Below are 26,195 nucleotides of genomic sequence, written 5' to 3' on the forward strand. Positions count from 1 at the left end.
CCTCTGCACACTGATTTGGGGGTAGGTCTGGCCACCCGCTTGGTGTTGGCAACATGTGAAAGTGAAATCTGTACCCCTGGGACACTATATTTAAAACCCATTTGTCCTGGATAATGAGTTCCCAGTTCTTTGCATAAAGAGCAATCTTTCCCCACAAAGGGGCAGTCAGTTGATAAGTGCTTGGAAATTTTAAAAGGAAGTCATTGAGACAGCTTACCATAGGGAGGAGTCTTATTACTCCCAGATTTGGAAGTGGAGGCCCCCCACTGCTTAGTCCTGTGCATACCCTGGGACTGCAGCCTGGGAGCTCTGCTGGATCTGGGTTTGGACTGTGAAGGTCTGGAAGAGGCAGAAAAGGACCAATTCTTGGAAGGTCAATGCCTACTAAATCTTGGAGGTTGTACTTGTAAAAAATCTTCAACAGTTTGCATAGATTTAGCCTTTTCTTCCATCTTTTTAAGAACTTCTTCTGCCTTGTTGCCAAACAGGCGGTTCTGGTTTAGGGGAGCATCCAGTAAGTTTGCTTTAATATGATCTGGTAGGGATTGCTCCTTAAGCCAAGCATGCCTTCTAAGTACAGACCCAGTTACACCAGCCCTGCAAGATGCCTCTAGAGAGTCAAAACCACATTGCAAAGTAAGTTTTCCAACCTTTTCAGCTGAATGCAATCAATCCTGTAAAACCTTATTTTCAGCAAAATCAGGAAACAACAACATTTTCTGTTTAAGCAATCCAATAATATGCTGCTGATATTTCAACATATGAAACTGGAAGTTTAAGGCCCTAATTGCCAAAGTTGCAGAAGTGTATACCTTTTTACCCCATCTATCCAGCACCCTGGATTCTCTATCAGAGGGGGTAGGATTTTTGGCAGTAGTAGCTTTAATGCCCTTAGGCCCCTGTGAAATGGTCTCAGGCTCCGCAGTAGGATTTTTGAAAAGGAACTTGTGAGAGTCAGGGACCCTGTAATATCGGTCAAGTTTCCTGGGAGCAGTAGGTAAAGAGTCAGGGGCCAAGCTAGAGTCTGCAAATGCATCATCAACAATGTATAATACAGGAGGTATGGCTAAAGGCCTGTGCTGGGGCAGCAGTAAGAAATCCCTACGCCTCTTTTCAGAATCAGAGAAATCCTGACTTTCCCAACAAAAATGCTCCCTGAGTGTATGCAAGGTTTCACCAAAAGAGAAATCCTCTGGGGGGGCAGAGGGAATGGAGTCCTCAGCATCAGAATCCTCATAGGTAGATAAGGGTAAATCCTGGTCATCAGAGGAAACAGAAAATTCAGAATCCTGGTCGGAAGTATCACAAACAAACTCAGTCCTAGGTCTCTTAGAGGGGGAAGGCTGGCTTCCTCTGATTAAAGTAATAAGGTTTTCAGCCATTCTTATCATCTGTTTTTTAGGCATAGAGGCCTGACCATGTGGTCTGGGCATCAGTTTTTAGGCATGGTTCGAAATTTAGGTCTTGAAGAAGAAGATGGCGTCGGTTTAATACGCAAGTCAGTACACCTGAATACACCCTCAGAAGCCGGTGTCTGCACAGCGGCTCTGGACCCATCCAAGGTAGAGACATCCGCAGGTTCCACAGTTGAAGCATCTTGCGGCATACTGGACTCCAAATTGGTCTCAGTAGAGGCCTGCAAATCAGAAGTAGCGGGTATAAGGGGCTGCAAAAGGGCCTCACTGAGTACCGGTAAATTGGCGACTGGCTTAGGAGAAGCGTTGTCAGCAGCTTTGGACCTAGGCGGCCTGTCTCTGTCTTTATCTTTGAGTTTTTTTGGAATGTCAGTAGTCGAATGACTGACTGAAGACATATCAGGATAATTGAACTGAGCACCAAAATATTTAGAAGCATAAATATACCGACGACGGATAGTTTGTGGTTTAAATAAGGCATAAAACCGACAGTGAGGTATGTCGTGGTCTGGGCCTAGGCAAGGAATACAGTATGAATGAAAATCTTTATGAGGTATTTGCTTTCCAAAAGTAATGCAATTATTTACTTTTACTGATATTGGTTAATAGCAAGAAAAAGTTTCCCCAACGGGGTACTTAGCTTTTAGTTGAAGACTTTGGTTCTGAAACTCAAAAATGAAAATTTCAGGAGTTGGCCAACTGGCACTTGCGAACTGCTTCTGCTTCGGGCACTGCACGGCAAAAAAGACTGATGTAATGGCATCGGCTGCATGTTTTATACTCCTGACAACCTGACATCATGGAAGAAGGGACAGCAACCGACGCAGGACCCAAGACTTTGTTAATTAGGCTGACTGAGGGCTACCTGCAAGCAGATAACCCAAATGTAATTTCTGCAACAGTGAAACACGAAGAACATCTGTTCACTCACAGGACTCTGAAAAGGAGCAATATGTTTAACAATATTAGCAGGGCCCACAGAGAAAGCTCTTCCACTATCCAGCTGACATCCCCAATATAACAAGTAGATGCCTAGCAACCACAATGTCATCCAAGCAGGGTCTGAAGCCCCCTCCTCTCAGAAAGGCCACTTCTGTCAAATGGAAGTTGCCAGAAAAGGCTCTGTCCTTGTGTCCCAAGTGAGATAAAAGCAGACAGACTAACCAATGTTGATGCATTCCCATTGCCTGCAGCAGTAGTTAGTGCAAGCACAGCAAATAGTAGGTACATGAAGATGTTTGCTTTGCCAGCATGGCAGTCTCCAACATGAAGGTGAGACTATCTTTGAATCCAAGTGAAAGGGGGATTTCTTAAGCACAGGAGATTCTCTGCCACAAATATGAAGAGGTAACGCACAAGTTAAGGCCTTTGAAAACCCCAACAAGCTGACACAGATATCAGTCTTGGGATGAGAAGCCAAGATCTTGCTTGTATTTTCTATAAAGTCATACTAGTAATTAGCACTTCCTGAGGCAGCAAAGATACATTTAGGATTGCATGATATCATCAGTAAAGTCAAACTCCATGACACAGACAAACAAGGTGACACAACAGGACAGCTCACAGACATTCTCCAAGTCAAGTTAAAAGCAAGAGACAAGCACCCCATAACATTCTTAAATGTCCTGACAGTAGACTCCCATGAGGATCTGGAAAAGCTTTAAGACTCCTAAGCTTTATCCTTCTTAGAAGTGAAGATCTCATATCAGGATCACATATGGAACTAATTGAGGAGGAAGCCATGAGCTACAAGAATCTGGTCTAGATTGCAGAGAGCAGTATGAGGAAGAAGGGTGGGTGGTAAGAGGCCTGAGTATCAAACCAAAGCCCAACAGGTGAAATTCTGAACTTCCACCAATAGCCAAACAAATGCCTAATCACGTATACCTGCGCCACAAAGTCTGGGTGAATTAACCACGTGACTCTTCCTCAACCCAGAGAGAGCAATAAAAATGGGCTAAAGGGAGGCCAGAAGAAGAGAAGTCTTATCCATGGGTACCCTCAATCCACAAGAGGATGACTCAAGAGGCAGACCTTCATAATCATGTAGGGCAACTAGGAACCAGATCAATCAGGTAAGGGAAAAGTGTTGGGAACAGAGAGTATATAATTGCAGGAACTTTTTACAAGCAACAGCAAGGAGTGAAATCTGAACTACACAAGCAACAAAATATAAATGGTGGGTGTGAGGAGTGAGCATGTGTAATGTATCTTCACTGGCATATATCCATCTCTGAACAGTGAATCTTCCAGAAAAGATGCCAAATGCTAATAGGAACAGAAGCATGGCTATATCTGGAAAAAAATTTCTAAACACTGACTCATAGAGAAGATAAGCCATAAATTGTCTGTGTACTTAGTGCAGGATCTGATACTACTGCAAAAGTAATATCACTTCGAAGTGCAACTTAACATTTACAGAAGATTTAAGATATAAATAACTGAAAGCTTACCTAATGTATGGAGGATTCGTGTCATCAGGTTTATACCCACAAACATCATTAGCCAACCACCAACTCTCAAGGCCCACGTTTTCATGAAGTTGCCCTCGTGCTGCCTCTCAAACACTTCCTGTAATACCAACAAACACATTACATGAAAACTTTCTTGGAAAAGCTCTGCCTACAATTACTGTTCAGATCAGAGTGTGAAGTACTAACCGATGTGTCAGTGAATATAAAAATACTGAGGATTTTTCCTTTGATTAAGCATACATACACATCTTTATGTAAAATAGTTCTATGGCAATGTGGAAAAAGGCTCTAAAACAGCAGCTTCAGTGACCTGGGGTTTGAGTAGTTTATGGAAGTGAATGCCCCTGATGGCTCACCCTTCCAGGGGGGTGGGGGATGGGCCAAGGTCTCAGACCACTGAGAGAGACCACTGCTGGCTCACATACAGATCACCTGGGTTGAGTTAGGTTTGCCAAGTACTGTAAATGCACAGATGCACTGCAGCTGGGCTGATGGCATGGAAACATCCACCCACATCCCTGGCACGGTAGTGTTCAATCCATTCACTTCAGGGGGCTGGGTATAGGTTTTTCCAGCAACAGCACAGATGCAGTGGTGATTACCCACTACCTTTCAACTCTTATCCCCAGAGGTGGCAGCTACAGCTAGTCAGGAAGCAGACAAGGATAGGTCAAACAGGGCAGTTGTAAGGTAGGTGGTTGTGTTGGGAAAAATGCCCCCCAAATCAAAACAAATCTGGAGTATTCACAAAAAAATAAATGGTTGGTGATTTTGACACTACAAACAGATATGAAGGATACTTTGTCTCAAATGTGAATTTATTATATTAAAAGATTGCAGATAGACTGAAATTAAAATAAAATCAAAAATGAAGCCAAAATCTAAGTATGACATTAACCTCCACATTGGATATTTGAGAATGCCTTAAAGTAGATCTTAAATGTACAACTCTAACCATCTCAGAAGTTCATCACCATCTTCAGATTTTATAACACTACCACTTGTATTGGAATAACCATTTTACTTGTGTTTGCACATAAAGGGCAGATCCTGCATATGTCCTTTGGTCAGCTCTCCTTACTTTCCCAGAAAAGGATGCAGTACTATACCATGAAATGTAACAAAAAAGTACAGTTTTGTACCTACCATAAATGTAGATGCCCGATAGGTATGCATCTGCAGTCATAACATATGGGTTGTCCTGCCTCAGGCAGCCCTTCGGTCGGCCGGATTCCAAAGTCTGGGTCTGGCCTCAGCTGATGTCGCACTTTCCCCGACGTCAGAGCTTCTGGGGTATAAAGGCATCAGCCGACACCATTTTCCTCAGTGTTTCTTGCCCCAGATGCCAGGTGCCCTCTAGGAAGGCTAAATTTGGATAAAAGTTGAATGTTCCAAACAGTAGCAAAAAAAAAAAATATATATATATATATTATATTATATTATATTATAATATTATATTATTATATATTATAATATATATATATATATATATATATATATATATATATATATATATATATATATATATATATACAAACCAACAAATACACCATAATAGATTCCCCCAGCTAGCTGAAAGAGGGGTAAGCACCCTAGGAATACCACAGAGGGGAAGGAGGGTGGGTAATCCTGACTGCAGATGCATACCTATCGGACATCTACATTTATGGTAGGTACAAAACTGTACTATGTCCTTCAAGGATGCATCTGCAGTCATAACATATGGGTAGAATACCATAGCCAAACTGGGGGAGGAGGTACTAAGATAAGGATGGTGTAGTTAAGATCCCCTGTAAAACTTCCATTGCAAAGCCTGCTCGGGATCTGGAGTATAAAGGCAGATTGTAATGCTTGGCAAATGTATGCACGGAGCTCCAAGTAGCAGCTTCTAAAATGTCCTTGGTAGCCACCCCTCGTAGGAAAGCTGTAGTGGTGGCTGTGGCTCTTGTGGAATGAGGCCTGATATTTTCAGGAGCTGTCTTTCCATGAAAAGAGTAGCAAAAGCGAATGCAATTTCCTATCCATTTTGAAATTGTCTGTTTGGAAATTGCTTTTCCTTGCACCCCAGTTGCATATGCTACAAAAAGTTGGTCAGTTTTTCTGCTGGTTTTAGTTCTGTCCAGATAGTAGCGTAGTTGTCTGTGTACATCCAAGGTGTGCAAAGTTTTTCCCCTTGTTCTGTGGGTTAGGGAAGAATGTAGGCAAATGAATAGCTTGGTTCAAGGATACCCTGGATACCACCTTTGGCATGAAAGTAGGATTGGTTCTCAGAGACACTCTATCCTGGTGAAAAATAAGGAAAGGCTGCACTGCCATTAATGCCTGTAACTCGGATACTCTTCTTGCTGAAGTGATTGCCAGAAGGAAAGCAGTTTTCCAAGATAAGAACTGTAAGTCTGCTGATGCTGCTGGTTCAAAAGGAGGTAGTGTCAATTTTTCCAGCACAAAATTGAGATCCCATGCAGGCAGAGGGGTCTCCTTGGAGGTTTTACATTTTGATCCCTCTCAAAAATTGTCTGAGAAGAGGGTGAGAGAAGATAGGAGGATCCATATTGTATTCTGCTGAAATTGCTGAAGCATGAATCTTAATGGAAGAGTAGGACAGGCCATTGTGGAACAATTCTGCTAAGTATTCTAGGATGTGTGCTAGGTTTGCCACTGTGACATCTGTACCCTTTGATGTGCTCCAAATGAGGAATCTCTTCCATTTAGCTGAGTATGTCTTCCTTGTGGAGGGTCTGCAAGCCTCCAGGATAATGTCCTTGACCCTCTGAGATAAGACAGTTTGGTTTGGTTTTAAGCAATTTTCCAGGCAGTTAGCTGAAGTGTTTTCAAGTTTGGATGCAGGGTCTTGAAATTGTTCTGCATTAGAAGAAGAGGCCATAGGGGTAGAGGCCATGAGTTCGCCTGAGACATGCTTCTCAGTAGCGGATACCAGTGCTGCCTTGGCCAGTCCGGAGCTATTAGTATCACCTTTGGCTGTTCCTCCCTGATCTTCAGTAGAACCTTGTACATCAATGGGAGAGGTGGAAATGCATACACTGTTAGGGCATTCCAGCTGAAAGAGAGAGTCCACCCTCCAGGCTTGTGGGTGGTATGTCCTTGAGCAGAATTTCTTCAGTTGGTGGCTGAGTGGGGAGGCAAACAGGTCTATCTCTGGCATTCCCCATTTCTTTGTTATGAGTTTGAAGATGTCTGGATGCAGCATCCATTCGTGAGCATCCGTGGTAGTTCTGCTTAAGCTGTCTGCTAGTGAATTCTCTTTTCCTGGTACGAATTTGGCCTGCAGCTGGATATTGAGATTCAGGCCTAGGTTCCACAGATCCATTGCCATCCGGCATAGAGGGTAGGAATGCGTGCCTCCCTGTTTGTTTATGTACCACATGACTGTGGTGTTGTCTGTCCTTATCAGCAGATGTCCTTGCTGGAGGAATGATTTGAATGCCTCGATTGCATGCTTCACTGCCAGCATCTCCTTTTGGTTTATGTGCAAGTTTAGCTGGTCTTGAGACCATAGGCCTTGGATACATTTGTCCTCCATGTGTGCTCCCCATCCTAGGTCTGAGGCGTCCGTGGTGATGGTCTGCCTTGGTTGTGGTTTGTTGAAAGGCAACCCTCTGTTGGACTGGCAGGCCTGAGCCCACCACAGGAATTCCTTTTGAAGGCATGGAATGATTGGTATCATGGTTTCTAGACTGTGCCTGTGTTGAGACCATACATTCTTTAGGTACCACTGTAATTTCCTCATATGCAGCCTGGCATGCGGGATCAAGATTATGCAGGATGCCATGTAACCCAGGGCCTGCAGGACTTTCCTTGCAGTAAGCTGAGCTTGTCTTGTCAAAGTCATGAAGTAATCTGGAAGTTGCTTTTGTTTTTCTTCTGTGAGAAAAGCCATCTGAGTTATTGTGTCCAGATCCACACCCAAAAAGGTTATCCTTTGGGATGCCACTAGTCTTGACTTTTGGATGTTGACTGTGTATCCCAAGGCCTGTAACAGGTGTATGACATAGGCCAAATCCTTTATCAATTTTGTCTTGTTGTCCGCTTGTATTAGGCAGTCTTCCAGGTATGGGTAGATTTGAATTCCCTGAAGCCTGCAATGTGCAATTACTGATGCCAGGCATTTCGTGAATACTCTGGGCGCAGTAGATAAACCAAAGGGTAATGCTGCAAATTGATAATGCTCTGATCCTGCAAGAAATCTGAGGTGTCTTCTGCAATCTGGTCGGATAGGGACGTGCAGGTATGCCTCCTTGAGATCTAGAGTCACCAGCCAAGACTCCTTGCCCAACATGGGAAGAAGTTGCTGTAGGGTCAGCATTTTGAATTTTGGCACAATGAGATATGTGTTCAGTGTGGACAAGTCGAGAATAGGCCTCCATTGGTTTTCTTTTCTTGGTACAAAGAATAGTCTGGAGTAAAATCCTTGGCCTTGTTCCATAGATGGTACCCTTTCTATCGCTTTCATCTGAAGTAAATTGTTGATTTGTCTTAAAGCCTCTGGCTTCTGGTTTGGTGGAAGGTTTGGCATTCCACTCTTTTTGGTAAAGTGTGGAAGTGAAACCTGTATCCTTTGTCTATTGTTTGCAATGTCCATGTGTCCTTTGTAATGCAATGCCAGTTTTTTGAGAATAAAGCCAGCTTTCCGCCCAAGGGAGCTTCCAGTTGTTCCCTGGTAGGCGGAATCAGAGTCAAGTCATTGTGTCTGTCCTGTGGTAGTGGTTGTAGTTGCAGCTGTGGCACTCCTCCTCTGGTTGGCAGGCTGCCACTGACGACCCCTGTAGGCACCCTTTGATTGACCTCTGCCTCTTGGGCGTCTATTCCTGCCCCTCTGTGCTCTGGAGGTGTCTGGAAAGGACCAATTCTTTGAAGGCCAGTTTCTGCTGAACCTCGGAGGTTGAACCTGCAGAAATTCCTTTACTGTTTGCACAGATTTTGCTTTTTCTTCCACTTTCTTTAGAATCTCCTGTGCAGGGGAGCCAAATAAACTTTGTTTCTCCATTGGAGCATCTAGGAGTTTAGCCTTGACATGGTCTGGCAAGGATTGCTCTTTTAGCCAGACATGCCTATGAATTACTGCCCCAGTCATAGCTGATCTAAATGAAGCCTCCAGTGCATCATAGCCACATTTTAAGAAATGATTACTGACCTGCTGAGAGTTGTGCACCAAATCCTGAAGGGATTTACGGTCTAAAGGTTCAGGAGAAGAAAGCTTTTTATTCAGCTGATCTAACAAATATTCTTGGTACTGTATCATATGGAATTGACAGTTTAATGCCCTGGCAGAAAGAGTAGCAGATGTATAAACCTTTTACCCCATCTCTCTAATGCTCTTGACTCTCTTTCAGAGGGTAGGGATTTTTGGCAGTGGCAGCTGCAACACCTTTGGGCCCTGAGAAATAGTTTCTGGGTCTGCAGCATGGGCTTTATACAGGTGGAAGTGAGAATCCGGGACCCTGTAATATCTGTCAGGTTTGGCAGGGGCCGGGGAAGAGAATCAGGGCAGAACTGACATCATTATACACATCATCAATTACAGTTAGCACAGGTGGTATGGCTAAGGGCCTATGCTGGGACAAATGTAAAATGTCCTTAATCTTTTCTAGAATCAGAAAAATCCTGACCCTGCCATTGAAAGTGTTCCCTCATTGAGTGCAAAGTCTCCCCAAAGGAAAATTCTTCAGGAGGGGAGGCCGAAGGAATATAGTCTTCTGCATCTGAATCCTCATAAGGCGAATAGGCCCCTTCCTGATGGTCTGACAAATCAGATCCATCCGAGGAGTAATCAGAGGAGAGAGGTTCAGAGGGTTCAGTCCTAGGCCTTTTGTCAGGTGGAGGTTGGGAGGCCCTGTCTGGGTGAGGTTGGGAACCCCTAATCAAGGATATAAGGTCCTCAGCAAGACTGAGAATCTGAGAACTTGAGGAAGGCCTCTGTGAAGTAGATTTGGCAGGTAAAGCTTTTGAAAGTTTGGCAGCTTTAGCCCTGGAGAAGGCCTTAATAGACATAGAAGCAGGGGGCCTAGCTGCCCCACGTGCAGGTGTAGAAATGTCCAATGGAATGGTGTTGGACAATTCTTGAGCGCTAGCTTCGGTAGGGATTTCTGAAGCCGACTCAGCCGGGGCCTCTCTGGCCTCGGTTGTCGGAGGTATGATTTCGGTAGAAGTAAGAACCGAGGACTCGGTTTCAGCCGAAACCGAGACACTCGCGGTAGGCCTAACCGTGGTTTCAGCCGAAACCGCTGGCCGCGAGTGTCGGTCCTTTTCCCTGCGTTTTTTGGCCATATGCGTAGTCAGAGTCTCCGACGGCATTTTATATGCAAAAGCGGATCCGAAAAACTCTTCTGCAAACTCCGACCGACGTCTAAGAGTCCGTCGGTTGAAGGAGGCACAGGCTAAACAAGCTGATACGTCGTGGTCTGGGCCTAAGCAAGGAAGGCAGTAAGAATGGAAATCCTTATGAGGTATTTGTTTCCCACAAGTTAAACAATTATTTACTTTGTCTGACATCGGCTGAGGCAAGAAAGAGTCCCCAACGGGGTACTTAGCTTTTCAAGTCTTGGTAGCTGAAATCTCTGGATCTGACCGACCGGCACTTGCGAACAGCTTCTGCTTTGGGCACCGCACGGCAAGAAAGACTGAGGAAAATGGCGTCGGCTGATGCCTTTATACCCCAGAAGCTCTGACATCGGGGAAAGTGCGACATCAGCCGAGGCCAGACCCAGACTTTGGAATCCGGCCGACCGAAGGGCTGCCTGAGGCAGGACAACCCATATGTTATGACTGCAGATGCATCCATGAAGGACATCAAAGGTGACTGCATTCAAAGTGGACTTAGACTCCAGGAAGGCAATATGGAGAAATAAGGGAAGAAATCCAAGAGACCTGCTACAAGAAAGTGCACTGAAGATTCAATGTTGTGGAAAATACCTTACAACTATGTTACTGTACTCTGTTTATTCAGTAACTAGATAAGTGCAATGATCCTATCATGACAAAATGGCATTTACAGTGTAAGAGGGCGAGTTCTTCCAGAACACCAAAATTACTTATTTGTCACCTGAAGTGCATCACACAAACTTCGATCTGACAAAGCTGTCAGTAGGATGAAAATGTGGTGAGATTTAGAGGGCACAAGAATACTACAGGTTAGTGATGCCTCAAAAAAATAAATTAAAAACCTTTACACAATAGTAAGCCTCTTAAAAGCTTTCTTGATTTTTAATATCCCTGTTTCTTTCCCTTTTGGTGGATTGGTGGTGCGCTACAGCTGCTACATAAAATTATTTCATTTGTGGTACGAACAGTCCTACAAGGCAATAAAATATTTACTGGAAGCCAGCTGAGACCTCTGATGTAAGTAGACCTCCCACAGCTGCTGAGTTAAAGTTTATTGGCGTGGTCTGTTACTGATGCAGTAAAACATTTACTGGAACCCAGCTGAGACCGATGATTTAAGTAGACCTCCCACTGCTGCTGAGTTAAAGTTTATTGGCGTGGTCTGTTACTGATGCAGTAAAACATTTACTGGAACCCAGCTGAGACCGATGATTCAAGTAGACCTCCCACTGCTGTGCAGTTAAAGTCTACAGGCACGGGCTGTTACTGATGTACATTAATAATGCACTATATGCAACACATTTTGTGTAACTTACAGCTCCCTAGCACATCACCACATCTTATACCCACTCCCCTTCAGTTTATCCTGTATTACACTTTCACATCTTTGCCCCCCCCTCCCCTGCACTCTTTGATATTTATTTATTTCAGCCTTACAGACTTGCCTTCTCCTTCCTTTTGTTTTGTACTATCTTGCGGCAGTTTAGACTTTACTTACCTTAACCCAACTGTAAAGACCTGGTCTTCTTTCTCCAGTTTTGGTTTTGACTCCTGTGTTTTACAGATTGTTTTTCTGTTAATATCGCCTGACGTGTCCCCTGGTTCAAATGGACGTTTGCATTCTCCCTTAGCTGTTTGCTTGTCCCTCCACTTTGCCTTCTTGATTTCACGTTCTCTCCCAGCATGCCTTGCGGCATTTAAACAATCAGCTCGGAGTCTAGCACCATTTTTAATATCCCTGCTTCTTTCCCTTTTGGTGCACTGGTGGTGTTAACGCTGCTACGGAAAATTATTTCATTTGTTGTACGAACAGTCCTTCTAGAAGGTAAGTTATCAAAAGTGTTTAATAGCGTTTATCTACAGTTTTTGTGAATAACTGTGTATAACACCGCTATTTGGACACTTTGAAATTTATACATTACCTCTACATGTTGTTTGTGAAGAACTGCTTTCCTGAGCCGATATTTGGTAATTTGATTAGCGCTACTGATGTTATACATTATTTACTGTCTGCTGACCATTATTTCACTTGGGAGTTATTCTGACTGCTTTTCTTCACAGTGCTTGTATGTACTAAAGCAACTTACTGAATTATTGGTTGGACTACATTAGCTGTTTTACAGTACGTGGTCCTGCATTACATGTATGTTACTGCTATACATGGTTGCCTGTGTAATTCAGCTAGTGTTTCTCACCCCTTTAGCATTACAGTATAACCCCTGAATTGGCTCTCATCCTAGTCAAGAGAACTGTTACTCACTGCAATATTGTTGTTTGGACAGTTTACTTTATACCCATTTTTGATAGTTGTGGGTACCACTGATATTATTTTTATTCTATACATATGCTATAGTGCCATTTGTAACTTTCATTGTTACTTGTGAGTGTACTTTACACTTTATTCCACTGCATTTATATGCATTTAGATGGTACTCAATGTAGCTTTGTATAGTTTTCAGAGTCTTTGGTGTAGTGCTATTGTGCCTTTCTTAGGTATTTAAGCTGATTGTTATTTTATCCCTACAATTTGATAAGATGTTAAATGTTTTATATGTGATGTTTTAAATGATTCATATATTTGTCTCTGCTGAACTGATCTGTAACTGCTGTAAAACTACTTCCCTCGTACATCTGTTCTACTAATTCTATAACCTATCCTTTACTTGCCCTCACTTCTTTTTAATACCACCTTCCCTATTTCCCTTCCTATTCTTTGGAGCGCTAGACTACTGTATATAAAAGGTACATATAATTTACCTCTCTAGCACATTTCCACATACATCAGACAACTGCACACCTAGTAATTCATTTTATTATTTACTCTGCTCTTATTTAGACTCATTTATTTTTCCTGTTTCCTTTCTAAGCAGTAAAACATTTACTGGAACCCAGCTGAGACCTATGACTCAAGTAGACCTCCCGCAGCTGCTCAGTTAAAGTCTACAGGCATAGGCTGTTACTGATGTATGTTAATAATACACTATATACAAGATATAACACATCACCACACCTTATACCCATTTCCCTTCAGTTTATCCTCTATTACACTTTCACATCTTTACCTACCCTTGCACTCTTTCATATTTATTGCTTTCAGCTTTACAGACTTGTCTTCTCTTTCCTTTTGTTTTTTTTACTATCTTGTGGCAGTTTAGACTTTACTAAACTTCACCCAACTGTAAAGACCTGGTCTTCTTTCTCCAATATAGCTGTGGTTTTGACTCCTGTGTTTTACAGATTGTTTTTCTGTTAATATCGCCGGGTGTGTCTCCTAGTTCAACCCATTCAGTTTGCCCTCGCAGCACTCGGGCTCACTCCGATTCTTTGCCCTACCGCATTCCCACCCACCCCCACATCAATTCCATTTATACTTCACTAACCCCACCCATACCACATTAGCGAATAGCAGTCATTCTCACTAAACAATATTATCCACTACTAAATCCTGCCCTTATAGGATCTCCAAATACAACCCAGTAGTTAGTCAGGACTGTCTTCTACATATATCTTCTAACTGACTCCACCCATACAGAACCACCCAGTAGCCTCCTAGACAAATTGATAACCAACCCTTTCTTTAATTCACCAAAGACTTATCCAATAAGGTTTGACCAATATTTATTTCATTGGTAATCCCTCCTCTTCTCTAGTGCAAGTTCACTACCAAAATGCATTGTATTACCTATAATTTCCATCACCTTTGTTACCTCTTCTACAATCCTAAGTATCTCAACTTTTCAACAATATGCTTCACCTCTATTGGAAACTCTCAGGATTAGCTGTCCTACATATCACCACTTATCTCCTTTTATTTTTATTCTATCTCATCTGTTATAATTGCCTATTTCTATCAGCCAATAATCCTCCCTGGCAAACCTCCTCAGTACTCAGCTGCTCTGGTGGAGTGAGTCCTGACCCCCTTGGGGTGAGGCTTTCCATGTAGTTTGTAGCAGAAATGGATGCAGAGGGATATCCATTTGGAAATGGTTTGGAGATGGCTTTCCCTTCTGCTCCTGTAGCAAAGCTAACCAGCACTTGATCAGACTTTCTGAAGGATTTAGTCCTGTCTAGATAGAATCTGAGCTGTCTGTGCACATCTAGAGAGTGCCAAATCCTTTCCCCCTTGTTTTGGGGATTAGGAAAAAAGGTGGGCAAATTAATGGATTGGTTGAGAGCCACACTGGACACCACCTTAGGCAAGAAGGATGGATTAGTTCTGAGAGATACCCTGTCAGCATGGAAAATGATGAAGGGCTCCACAGCCATGAGCGCTTGCAGCTCGGAGACTCTTCTAACTGAAGTGATGGCCAGAAGGAATTCTGTCTTCCAGGAAAGAAATTTTAGCTCTGCAGTAGAAGCTGGTTTGAAAGGGGGCAGGGCGAGCTTTTCCAAAACATAGTTAAGATCCCAAGCTGGGGTGGGTGCCCTTCTGGGTGGCCTCAAGTGACTAGCCCCTCTTCGGAACTGTTTGATCAAAGGTTGTAAGAAAAGGGGCTGCTCAGTGGGAAAATGAACAGAAATAGCAGAGGCATGAATTATTATAGAGGAGAAATAGAGGCCACTGTTGGGCAGCCACAGTGGTGCAACGGTTAGCGTTGCTGCCTCACAGCAAGAGGTTCTCCGGTTCGATTCTCGACTGGGGCGCCTTCTGTGTGGAGTCTGCATGTCCTCCCTGTGGTCACGTGGGTTTCCTCCGGGTGCTCCGGTTTCCTCCCACATCCCAAAGACATGCTGTAGGTGGACTGGACACTCTAAATTGGCCCTAGGTGTGAGTGTGTGCGTGTGTGTGCCTTCTGTGTAAGGTTGGGTGCCGGGCTAGCAACTCGACACTGTAAAACTCCACTGCCAATCATGAACGGACAGGTGATCCGCTGTGGCGACCCCTAACTGGAAAAAAGCCGAAAGAAGAAGAAGAAGAAGAAACAGAGGCCACTGTGTAGTAGATTAGCTAAGTAATCCGGGATGAGAGGGAGGGAGGGCTGTGCCACATTGGCTTCTTTAGCCTGGATCCAGGTGCAGAACCTTTTCCATTTGTCAGCATAAGACTTTCTAGTGCTAGGGCGTCTGCCCTCACGGATAACATCTAGAACCTGTTTACTGAGGTTGGCAGTTTGATTCGGGTTTAGGGAATAAGCCAAGCTGCCAAATTGAGTGTCTGTAGTTGGGGATGCATGAATTTCCCTTCCCTCTGGGTCAGGAGGTTTGGAATTTGAGGAAGATGCCATGGTGGCAGTGGTGACAGGCTGCGCAGTAAGGGGTACAAGTGCTGGAGAGGCCAGTCTAGCGCTATAAGAATTGCCCTTGGTTTTTCCTCCTTTATTTTGAGCAGTACCCTGGGGATGAGAGGTACTGGAGGAAAGGCATAGACCAACAGATTGACCCAGGGACGGACAGGGCATCCATTTTCCAAGCCATGCAGTTATGCTCCTTGGTGCAGAATTTGCTGAGCTGATGGTTGGTGTGGGAGACAAAGAGGTCGACCTTTGGGGTGACCCATTTCTGAGTTATTAGGGTGAAGGTTTTTCTGCTGAGCTGCCACTCGTGTGGGTCCAGAAAATTTCTCCTTAATTGGTCTGCCAGGGAGTTGAGAGAGCCTGGTAGGAATTGTGCTAACAGGTGCAGTTGCATGGCAGAGGCTGTGTGCCAAAGGGTCATGGCCATCCTGCATAGAGGGTAGGAGTGAGTCCCTCCCTGCTTGTTGATATACCACATCACAGTGGTGTTGTCTGTTTTGATCAGGAGAGCCCCTGGGGAGAGAAGGGGTTTGAAAGCTATCAAGGTGTGCTGGGCAGCCATCATCTCCTTTTGGTTGATGTGCAGAGGGATTTTTTGCAAGCTCCATCGGCCCTGTATGCACCTGCTGTCCAGGTGTGCACCACAAGCATAGTCTGCTGCATTTGTGGTGAGGGTCTGGATGGCGGGGGTGGTGAGAAAGGCAGTCTCTTGTTGTGGGAGCATGCTGTTGCCCACCAAAGAAAATATTTTCTGAGGCAAGGAATTATAGGTATAAGAGTTTACAGGTCTTGAGAGTGTTGCCACCAAAGGTACCATTGAAGTTTCCTCATATGCAGTCTGGCATATGGAATGAGTAGTATGCAAGATGCCAAGAAACCCAGAGCTTGCAGGATCTTCCTTGCAGATAAATGGGGCCTGGTGTCTAGTTGAGAGAAGCAGGTTGTCATGAAAATTTGTTTTTCTGGTGCAAGGAATGCCATCTGGGATGCTGTGTCCAGGCTTGCTCCCAGGAAGATAATCCTTTGGGTGGGCACCAGTTTGGATTTCTTTTCGCTGATTGTGTACCCTAGGGAGGTTAGTAGGGTCTCTACAAAGGCCAGGTGCCTGAGAAGCTTTTTCTGGCTGTCTGCCTGAATAAGACAGTCATCTAAGTATGGGTAAATCTGGATATTCCTTTGTCTGCAAAAGGCAATGGCCAGAGCCAGACATTTTGTGAAAACTCTGGGAGTAGTAGATAAGCCAAAGGGAAGCGCAGAGAACTGAAAGTGTTGAGATCCTGCCCTGAAATGGAGATATTTCCTGCACGATTCCCTGATTTGGTGGGACAGTGCCTGCTGAACCTGGGTGGCTGGACCTGTAAGAAATCCTTAACTGTTTGCATAGATTTTGTTTTTTCTTCCATATTTTTTAAAACCTCTTCTGCCTTAGTGCCAAATAAGTTGTCTTTGTGCAGGGGGGCATCCAACAATTTAGATTTGATATGGTCTGGCAGGGGCTGTTCCTTAAGCCATGCATGCCTTCTAATGACAGATCCAGTGACTGCTGCCCTGCAAGAAGCTTCTAGGGTGTCAAAACCACAGTGCAAGGTGTGTTTAGTTACTTGAGTTGCAGAATGCATTAACTCTTGTAATTCTTTAGATTGTGTGCAGCAGGAAAGGAAGACATTTTTGTTTGAGGAGTTCCAGGGTATGTTGCTGAAATTCTAGCATATGGAACTGACAATTTTGAGCCCTGATAGCTGAGGTGTATACTTTTTACCCCACCTGTCTAGTGCTCAGGAATGAACACGAATAGCCAGCATGTGGGAAAAAGGCACAAAATACCAAAAAAAAAAAAAAAAAAAAAAATTTGGATTAATCCAAAAGGCTAAACCCTTTTATTGTCCATACCGGTTTCAGCTACAAAGCCTTCATCAGTGGAAAAGCATTATAAAACAAAACACAAAATCCTACCTAAACTAAATAGACCCCCCCCACCAATAGAAAAATAGCTCTGCCCACTACAACACCAAAAGTCACTCCTTCCATAATATACAAATATCAGTTCAGAAAAGTTAGCCTGTAACTAAATCAGCACCAGTCTAAGAAAGTAATATGCATATAAATATGCACAAAGAATATAATTTCCAATAGAGAGAAAAAGATAGAACCCTGCAAACCTAATCTAGGCAAAATAGGTCCCATAAAGCATATTATAAAGAATGCAACATTACAAGTGGTCATTAAGTCCAGGAGGGACTAGCCCCCCCAACTTAATGATCCAATATTTTTCTTTTTTGTTTAGAATACTGTGCCATCCCGGTTTATTATTTCTATTCCCAGTAATTCTGTCAATAATCCTGAATTGGAATTCCGCATTAGTATGCATCATACACTGTCTATATAATGCATTGGTTTCACGATTGTTATGAATATCACTATGGTGTTCAGACATTCGTGTTCTAAGTGCACATGATGTCTGACCAACATAAAAGGATGAACATTTACAAGTGGCCAGATAGATAACCCAATCGGTCCCACAATTCCCAAAAAACTTCATATCATAAACTTTGCTGGTGTTTTTACTGGTAAACTGTTTGAGTTTACTAACATAACGGCATGATGAACAATGTCCACAGAGAAACATACCAATCAAATTATCCCCGAATACTGTTAGTTGTTTATAAATAGCACCCCCACTGCCGGTATGTTTAAAATGGGAAAAGTGGGACCCCAATGTTTTACCCTTCCTGAATGAAAACTGACATGTGGTCCCTAACACTGTCCTTAAGTCATCATTAGCCAATAGAATATTCCAGTGTGTATGTACAGTGTCTCTAAGAGTGTTGATGTTGCGCCCATAGGTGGTTACAAACCTAATGGTGTCACAGCAGGGTCTGCTCTAGTTTTGGTTTTATATTCCAATAAAGAATCCCTATCCTGACAACTGTCCCAATTACTAGTGGATATGATGTCAAATTCCCTGTATCCTCTATTTCTGAACCTGTCAAAAATATCATGGCGTGACAGATCATAATCCTGCATGGTGGAACTAATTCTCTTTATACAGAGAAATTGAGATTTGGGGATGTTGTGGATGGTATGGCTAGGATGTACACTAGTGGCATGGAGCAAAATACTGTATTGGGGTATTTGCGGAATACTCTAGTATTTAGAGTATTATCCACATTCCTCCGAACAGTGACATCCAGAAAATTGATTTCATCAACGTCCATGTTTAGAGTGAATTCAATACCCCATTTATTTTCGTTCAGGTATCGAACAAACTCATCCAAATAATTTGTATCAGCCCACCATACCATCCAGCAATCATCCAGATATCTTTGCCAAATGTCAATTTCATCCAAAAAAAGATTATGTGAAGTCATAAATGAGTTGTTTTTCCAGGAAAGCCATGAACAGATCTGCATAAATCGGTGCAAAAAAGCACCCATGGTCGTGCCCTGTATTTGCCAATAGCATTCTCCCTTGAAGTAAAAAATGTTCTTAGTTAATACATGTTCCGCCATATATAGAAGCAATGCATTAAAGCCTGCAGAATATAAAGTGGCACGTTCCAACCAAAATTGTAGGGCTTCAAGACTGGCCCAATGGGGGATGTTTGTATACAAGGCCTTGACATCAAGGGTGCAAAGCAACCACCCAGGTTCCAATTGTGTTTCTGATAAAATTTTCAAAAACTGTGTGGTATCCTGTAATTGTGCCCTAATAAGTGTCAAAAGGGGTTTGAGATACTGGGTCAAAAATGCTGAGAGAGGTTCGGTCAAGAAACCAATCCCAGAAACTATAGGTCGACCTGAAGGCTTGGTTAAAGATTTATGGATTTTTGGTAAAAGGTACAAAATCTGTTTTTGTGGGTCCCTTACAGTGAGATGGGTTTGGGTCATTTCACTAATAGCAGCCTCTTCTACCACCTGACTCAAAAATGAATCGATATCCCTCTTAAAGTTTGGCATTGGATCCAGGGGCATAGCCATATAATGCCGTGGGTTGGACAACTGTCCCCTTACCCTTATCCAGACAATAATCTGTATTTATTACAACTACTGCCCCTCCTTTATCCGCTGGTAAAATAACCACATTATGGTTACTCTTGAGCTGACCTAATGCTTCATTTTGCCCAGTAGTAAGATTATGACCCAGTACTAAAGAATCACCCATGTTAAAGTGTAAATCCCTGAGAACAGCCTGCAAAAAAATAGAGACATGTTTGTTCATTGAAGGCTGAAAATCTGACTTGTGAAATACGAAATCATTAGATCTTTGAGAATTATCACCAGAGAAAAACAACTTAAGATTGACTCTACGGCAGAAATCATATAAATTAGATACCATAGTACTTTCATCCACAAAGAAACCGGGCACATAGTTCAAACCTTTATCAAGGAGTTGCTTTTGCTCTTCTGTTAAAATTACACTGGAAATATTTAAAACATTTTGACAGTTACTGCCTAATGTGTTATCAGAGTCTGTAACAGTCCCTTGACCGTAGTTATTCCTGTTCCTATTCCTATGTTTCCTGCTCCTCCCCGCTGTCTCCCACCAGTTCTAAAGGGTGATCCATATTACATTTTTTTGGGGTGGGAGAGTGATGGGTGCTGGCACCATCTATATCAGTATAGGAGGATTCCTCACCTGATGTACTACTAAAGTTAGTATCTGTCCTTTTAAGAATGGATCTGGGTCTTTTCTTACTGTTGACCCTCACTGATCTGTTGGTGTCAGAAAACTTCACTGATTTGGACAACTCAAAGGGATTACCCCTGTGATAATCTGTTACGTCCCTATTGAATTTTCTCATCTTTTTATCACGTGTCTGTTTTTCGAAACTTAAAAGCTCCTTGGATAGCTTATTCAAACAAGTAATATACTGTGGTTGACTCTCAAACTTTCTGGTTTCCTCACAGCACATTTTAACTTCAGCTATATTTAGGTCGATCATCCGTTCATAATATGAACTCAAAATGTATACAAAAGACATAGAGGCCTGCTGAAGTGCAGAATCCCAATCCTTAGTCAGAGTCTCATCCAGTCTTCCAACCAAAGGCTGGACCCGAACTCTGAGGCCTCTAGGCGCAATATCCTTATTTTCATACGCTCTAAAGAGCTTCAGATGCCAAAGATTTCCTCTCAGGGTTCTCATCCCCCTGCCTAGTTTGCTGAAGGCTAAATTGCAGCCATCCATAGGGTCCAAATCGGAAAGATTCTGGTTAGTGCTGTTAATATTTATAATACCAAACACTCTGATGTCATCTTTATCAGCACATAACCCATTAAGAATACTTTCCAAGTCCATGACAATAAGCTCACAATTAGCCACCCAAACTCCGGCAAAAATTATAGATCCATGAAGGAGACCAAAGGCTGAAGTACCTTGTGCAAAAAAGCTATCAAACTAGTCCACAATTAGTTATAATGAACCCACACCCCAGGGATAAAAATAAAAATGAAAAAAGACCATAGGGACTCTTGTCCAAACCCGAAAAAAACATTTTTTTCAGGAAGTTAATCCGAGACCAGCAGATATCCAATCAGAGCAAACCGAATACAAACAATACCCAACGGTACTTATGCTGAGATATCCAAATAGTAAATTGCTTTAATAAGAGAACAGCGTCCACACGAATAGGAATGCTATTAAAAATGTCTTCCTGTTCATGTATAAATCAGGGAAATGGGGCAATAAGTGATTCTATCAAAAAAATGCTAGAGAATAAGATCAACTAATGATCATAATCTCCTAAATAAAAAAATCCACCCATAAAGATGATTATAGTTGTGAAAATCATACCACTTCACCTCAAATATGCACATCTGGAAGGAACATGTCTCCATATACTAGCCAAACACATAACTCCTTCAAGACACCAAGCAGTTTTGGAATTCAAAAATAGGCCGAATGATCATAATCATCTGCACCCAGAACTGTACATATATCAAGACCAGTCAGTAATGTATTGAACATATTGTAATGTCATATACAGTACATTTCTGTAATGATTGGAGGTAGATCTGGGAACTCTTTTGAGGTTGGAAGGGTGTGGAAGGAAAATTTGTATCCCTGAGACACTATGTTCAAAACCCAGTGGTTGTTGGTAATGGTGGCCCAGGTACTTGCGTGAAAGGACAGTTTTCCTCCTCGGGGTAAGTGAAGGTGGACAGAGGGAGGGGGTGGGGGAGGTGAGTCATTGTGAGTTCTTATAAGGAGGTGGCTTAGAACTACCTGGTTTTGAAGTGAAGGTACTCCATTGCTTAGATCTTTACATTCCCTGTGGCTGTTGTCTGGTTCCCCTGGGCCTATGCTGGACTGGCTTGGAGGGAGCAGGAAAGAACCAGTGTTTGGTGGGACAATGCCTACTGAACCTGGGTGGCTGGACCTGTAAGAAATCCTTAACTGTTTGCATAGATTTTGCTTTTTCTTCCATCTTTTTTAAAACCTCTTCTGCCTTAGTGCCAAATAAGTTGTCTTTGTGCAGGGGGACATCCAACAATTTAGATTTGACATGGTCTGGCAGGGGCTGTTTCTTAAGCCATGCATGCCTTCTAATGACAGATCCAGTGATTGCTGCCCCGCAAGAAGCTTCTAGGGCGTCAAAACCACAGTGCAAGGTGTGTTTAGTTACTTGAGTTGCAGAATGCATTCACTCTTGTAATTCTTTAGAATGTGCCCAAGCAGGAAAGGAAGACATTTTTTGTTTGAGGAGTTCCAGGGTATGCTGCTGAAATTTTAGCATATGGAACTGACAATTTAGTGGCCTGATAGCAAGAGCAACTGAGGTGTATACTTTTTTTACCCCATCTGTCTAGTGTTCAGGAATCCCTATCTGAGGGGGTGGGATTCTTAGCAGAGGTTGCTATAATCCCTTTAGGCTGTAGAGAAATTACCTCAGAGTCAGAAGTAGGATTTTTAAAAAGAAATTTGTGTGAGTCAGGGACTCTACAGTACCTGTCTAGTTTTCTGGGTGCAAGAGGGAGGGTGTCAGGAGTCAAGATGGATTCCAGGAAAACATCCTCCACAACATCCAGGACTGGGGGGAATGGGCCAAGGGACTGTGCTGTGGAAGATCTAGGAATTCCCTGAGTCTCTTTTTAGACTGAGGGCAGTCTTGACTTTCCCATTGGAAATACTCCCTTAAGGTATGCAGGGTTTCCCCACAGTAAAAATCCTCTGAGGGAGAGGCTGAAGGGATGGAATCCTCTGCATCAGAATCCTCATAAGTAGAGAGGGGTTGCATGTCTTCATATTCAGAAGCATCAGAGTCATCTGACTCTTGTTCAGACAGAACTACAGGGGACAGATCTCTTTTCCTTTTGGAGGGGGTAGCTTGGCTTCCCCTGATCAGCATGATAAGGTCTTTTGCCATTTTAAGCAGCTAAGACTGAGGCAAGGAAGCAGGTGCCTGAGAGCGGGTCGTCGGTTTCTTGGGTGTGGTTCATACCCTGGGCCTAAGAAACTCTGTCGTTTTCAAAAGAACAGTAGTCGCAAAAGAAGATGCTAGTTTGTGTTGAGAATTGGTAGTGCGAAGGAATTCCTTGGAAGCTGGTGCCTGCTCAGCAGCTCCGAACCCATCCAAGGTAGAGACGACCACAGGATCCTTAGTCGAAGAAGAGTTTTGCGGCATACCAGACTCCAAAAGGGTCTCGGTAGCGGCCTGCGAATCCACAGAAGCGGGCATCAGGGGCTGTGAAAGAGCCTCACTGAGGACCGGAGAACTGACGACTAACTTAATGGAAGGATCGTCGTAGGTTTGGACCTGTGCGGTCTGTCTCTGTCTTTATCTTTATGCTTTTTTGGAAGATCTGCTGTCGGATGGCTTACCGAAGCCATATCAGAATTTGAGGACTGTAAGCGAAAATATATGGCTACAATAACGGCCTGATGACAGATAGCGCTGGTACTGAACAAAGCACAGAAGCGACAACGGGGAACGTCATGGTCTGGGCCTATGCAAGTGATGTAGTAAGAATAGAAGTCTCGTGTGGTATTTGCTTTCCACAGGCGAGACAGTTATTAACTTTTTCTGACATCGGTTAGTGCAAGAAGAAGGATCTCCAACAGGATACTTGGCTTTAGAAGACTTCAACTTCAATTTGGTAGACGAAACTCAGGTAGCGGCCGACCGGCATTCGTGCGAACTGCTTCTGCTTCAGGCTCCTTGGCAAGAAAGACTGATGTAATGGCGTCGGCTGCTTTACTTTATACTACTGACAACCTGACGTCAGTCCTGAAGCGACAGCAGCTGACACAGAAATACTAGGTCTCTGGTATTCGGGCCGGCCGAGGGCTACCCTGGCAGGGATAACCCAAATGTGATGGTTCCAACAGTGAAACATGAAGAACATTCAGCATTAAGGTCAATTATGCCCCCTGGCTGAGTAAAGAATGTAGATCACTTCTTAAATCTAGAGACAAGGCCTGGGAATAACATCATAAATTTAAAACCCAAATTACTAAACAAACATTCCTAGAACTTTGAAACAAAGCTAAAACTCCAAACTCAAACAGCAACTCTAATAACATAGCAACTCAATTTAATAATTACTTTATGGAAACTGTCTTAGCCCTTGCCAATTCTTATAACACCTCCAGTAACCTTGCTCCTGTTGTTTACAAGCTCAGCAGCACCAGAAGAGCTCTCCTTAAAATTCCCTCTGACAGACATGAGCAGGTATTACCCACCCAATCATTCCTTTTCTACCTCTAGTCTGTCTCCTCCAGTGAATGGGCCACTACTTGAACCTAGATTGCATAGGTTATAGTCAGAGATTTATCCCCTATGCAAAGAAGACGGCTTGGGAATATAGAAAAAATGAGATCAAATGAAATACTGGATACAGGCAATTTAGCACTGATCTCCATGGACTTGTCTGTTTTTTAGACCCAGCCTGGAAGTCCTGTCTGGTTACGTGACTTGCTCAGAGTCACACTGCTAGGCAATGGAAATTGAGGGGAATCAAAGCCTGGTGGATCACTGGACTACAATAAACAACTTGCTAACATCCTCTGTGCAAACTATCAGATGGTTAAAGGATAATAAATAATGAACTGGGTATTTTAAGAAGAATTATGCAATGGGGCACAAAACGATTAAATGTAGTTGGGAAGAGTACTAATATGATTCACTAGAATCAGAGGAGTGTCAAATGAAATAATGAAAATAGAGGGAAAGCAAAATTTGCTAAGGTCGCTTACCCCATTTTATGTACATTTGTTATTCTAAAACAGGACACAAATACAGAACTGCTCAAAGTGAAGAGGTTAAAGTATATGGTACATAAAAGTGACATGTTGAACAGCAGCAGAAAATACAGTTCACATAAAATGGCAAACTTCGTTTTTAACTACTTAATAAATGATAACTGAGGGAAAACATTCAAAATAATGTTTTTGATCACATCTGTATCTTCTAATGACTAACAATCACCTATATTGTCCTATATAACATGACTAAATTGAACTACATACTTCATAAAAGTAATTACTTTCAGTAGCAGCCAACTGTCTCTTCTTCAAAAGGTATGTGAAAATGCAGATCCTTTTTAAGGAACAGCTTGACCAGCAACAGCCACAGTCCTGTCCTTTGTGAGATCATAATGGAAAAAAATCTAAGCTGTATCTTATGCAATAACTAAGACCAAGCTCCAGGAGGACTGCTGGGAAATCAGAAGCTAAAGATTGACATATATAGATGCAAAAGTTTCACTCATGTTTTCAAACTGAGATCTACAATTAGGTACCGTAAACCGTAGAAGATCAAACTTTACTTTTTGACAAATTTATTTATGCTTCAGAGGAGACTTTTGTAAACTGAAAAAAGTGAAGAAAGGACATAAATAAGAAATGACGTATAAAAACAAAAAAAAAATCTGTTTTTTTTTTTTAGAAAACTTGAGCTTATAGTTTAGCACTACTACAGGACTATTATTTATGGCAACAATGTCTTAGAGAACTACTTGAAGGTACAGCAGTGGTATTAAAAAAAGTTTCTAGCTTGTGTAAGCACAGGGAAGAGGAGACAGGACTGGGCTTCCATTTGAGCTACTTTAGGCCCAGTAGTACTTTCTGGAAGTAAAGCTGGAAAGACTGGAGAAGGCATTTAACAAGAAAGAAGGATTAAAAGTCTTTGCAGCTACATGATAAATGGTAAGACTTCCAAGATGGCTGCACACTGAGTAACAGCTTGTTTCTAGCTCTCCCAGTGTGAAAACAGAAACTCAGCAGAGAAGGCCAGCAAACTTGTGTTTATGGGTACATTTTAGTAACTGTATAGTAAGTGCACTACCTGGATGCCAGGAATAAAGAAATACAGACGATCTGGAAAAAAATCAGCTAGAATGACTGTAGAAAATTCTGAAGCTGTTCATCAAAAAGCAATGCAACCTTCAGACATGACTTCCGGTAACCTACACCAAGATATATGACAACTGCATACAGACCTGGTTAAAATAAACAAAACAGATAGAGCATATCGACACAAACAACAAAAGGCAGGAAAAAATGGAAGAAGCTTTAAATAGATATTCATAGCAGATGATAAAGCTACAAAACTCAAGAGGTTGAAATGAAGAAAAGGCTGGCTGAATATGACACTGCTCAGGCAGAGATGTTTAAAAAAAAAAAGACAGAATTAGAGGACACAACAAGTAGGAAAAACCTGAGATTTTCAGCTATACCGGAGAAGCTAGAAGGAAGAGACTGCATTAATTTTATGAAAGCACAAATAAACAACTGG

General features: G+C 42.6%; 1 protein-coding gene across 2 annotated transcripts in view; it reads right to left on the minus strand.

Moving 5' to 3' along the window:
* TMEM43 (transmembrane protein 43) overlaps window positions 1–26,195 on the minus strand; it is an 881,455-nt gene that overhangs the window by 88,727 nt on the left and 766,533 nt on the right. For both annotated transcript variants that reach the window (XM_044078600.1, XM_044078601.1), the window contains exon 11: window positions 3,869–3,986. In XM_044078600.1, coding sequence (XP_043934535.1) covers window positions 3,869–3,986 — 118 coding nt within the window. The remainder of the gene's footprint in view (window positions 1–3,868; window positions 3,987–26,195) is intronic.

The sequence above is a fragment of the Protopterus annectens genome, chromosome 7.part1 (genome assembly GCF_019279795.1).
Source record: "Protopterus annectens isolate FY-2018-M chromosome 7.part1, PAN1.0, whole genome shotgun sequence".
Taxonomy (NCBI): Eukaryota; Metazoa; Chordata; order Ceratodontiformes; family Protopteridae; genus Protopterus; species Protopterus annectens.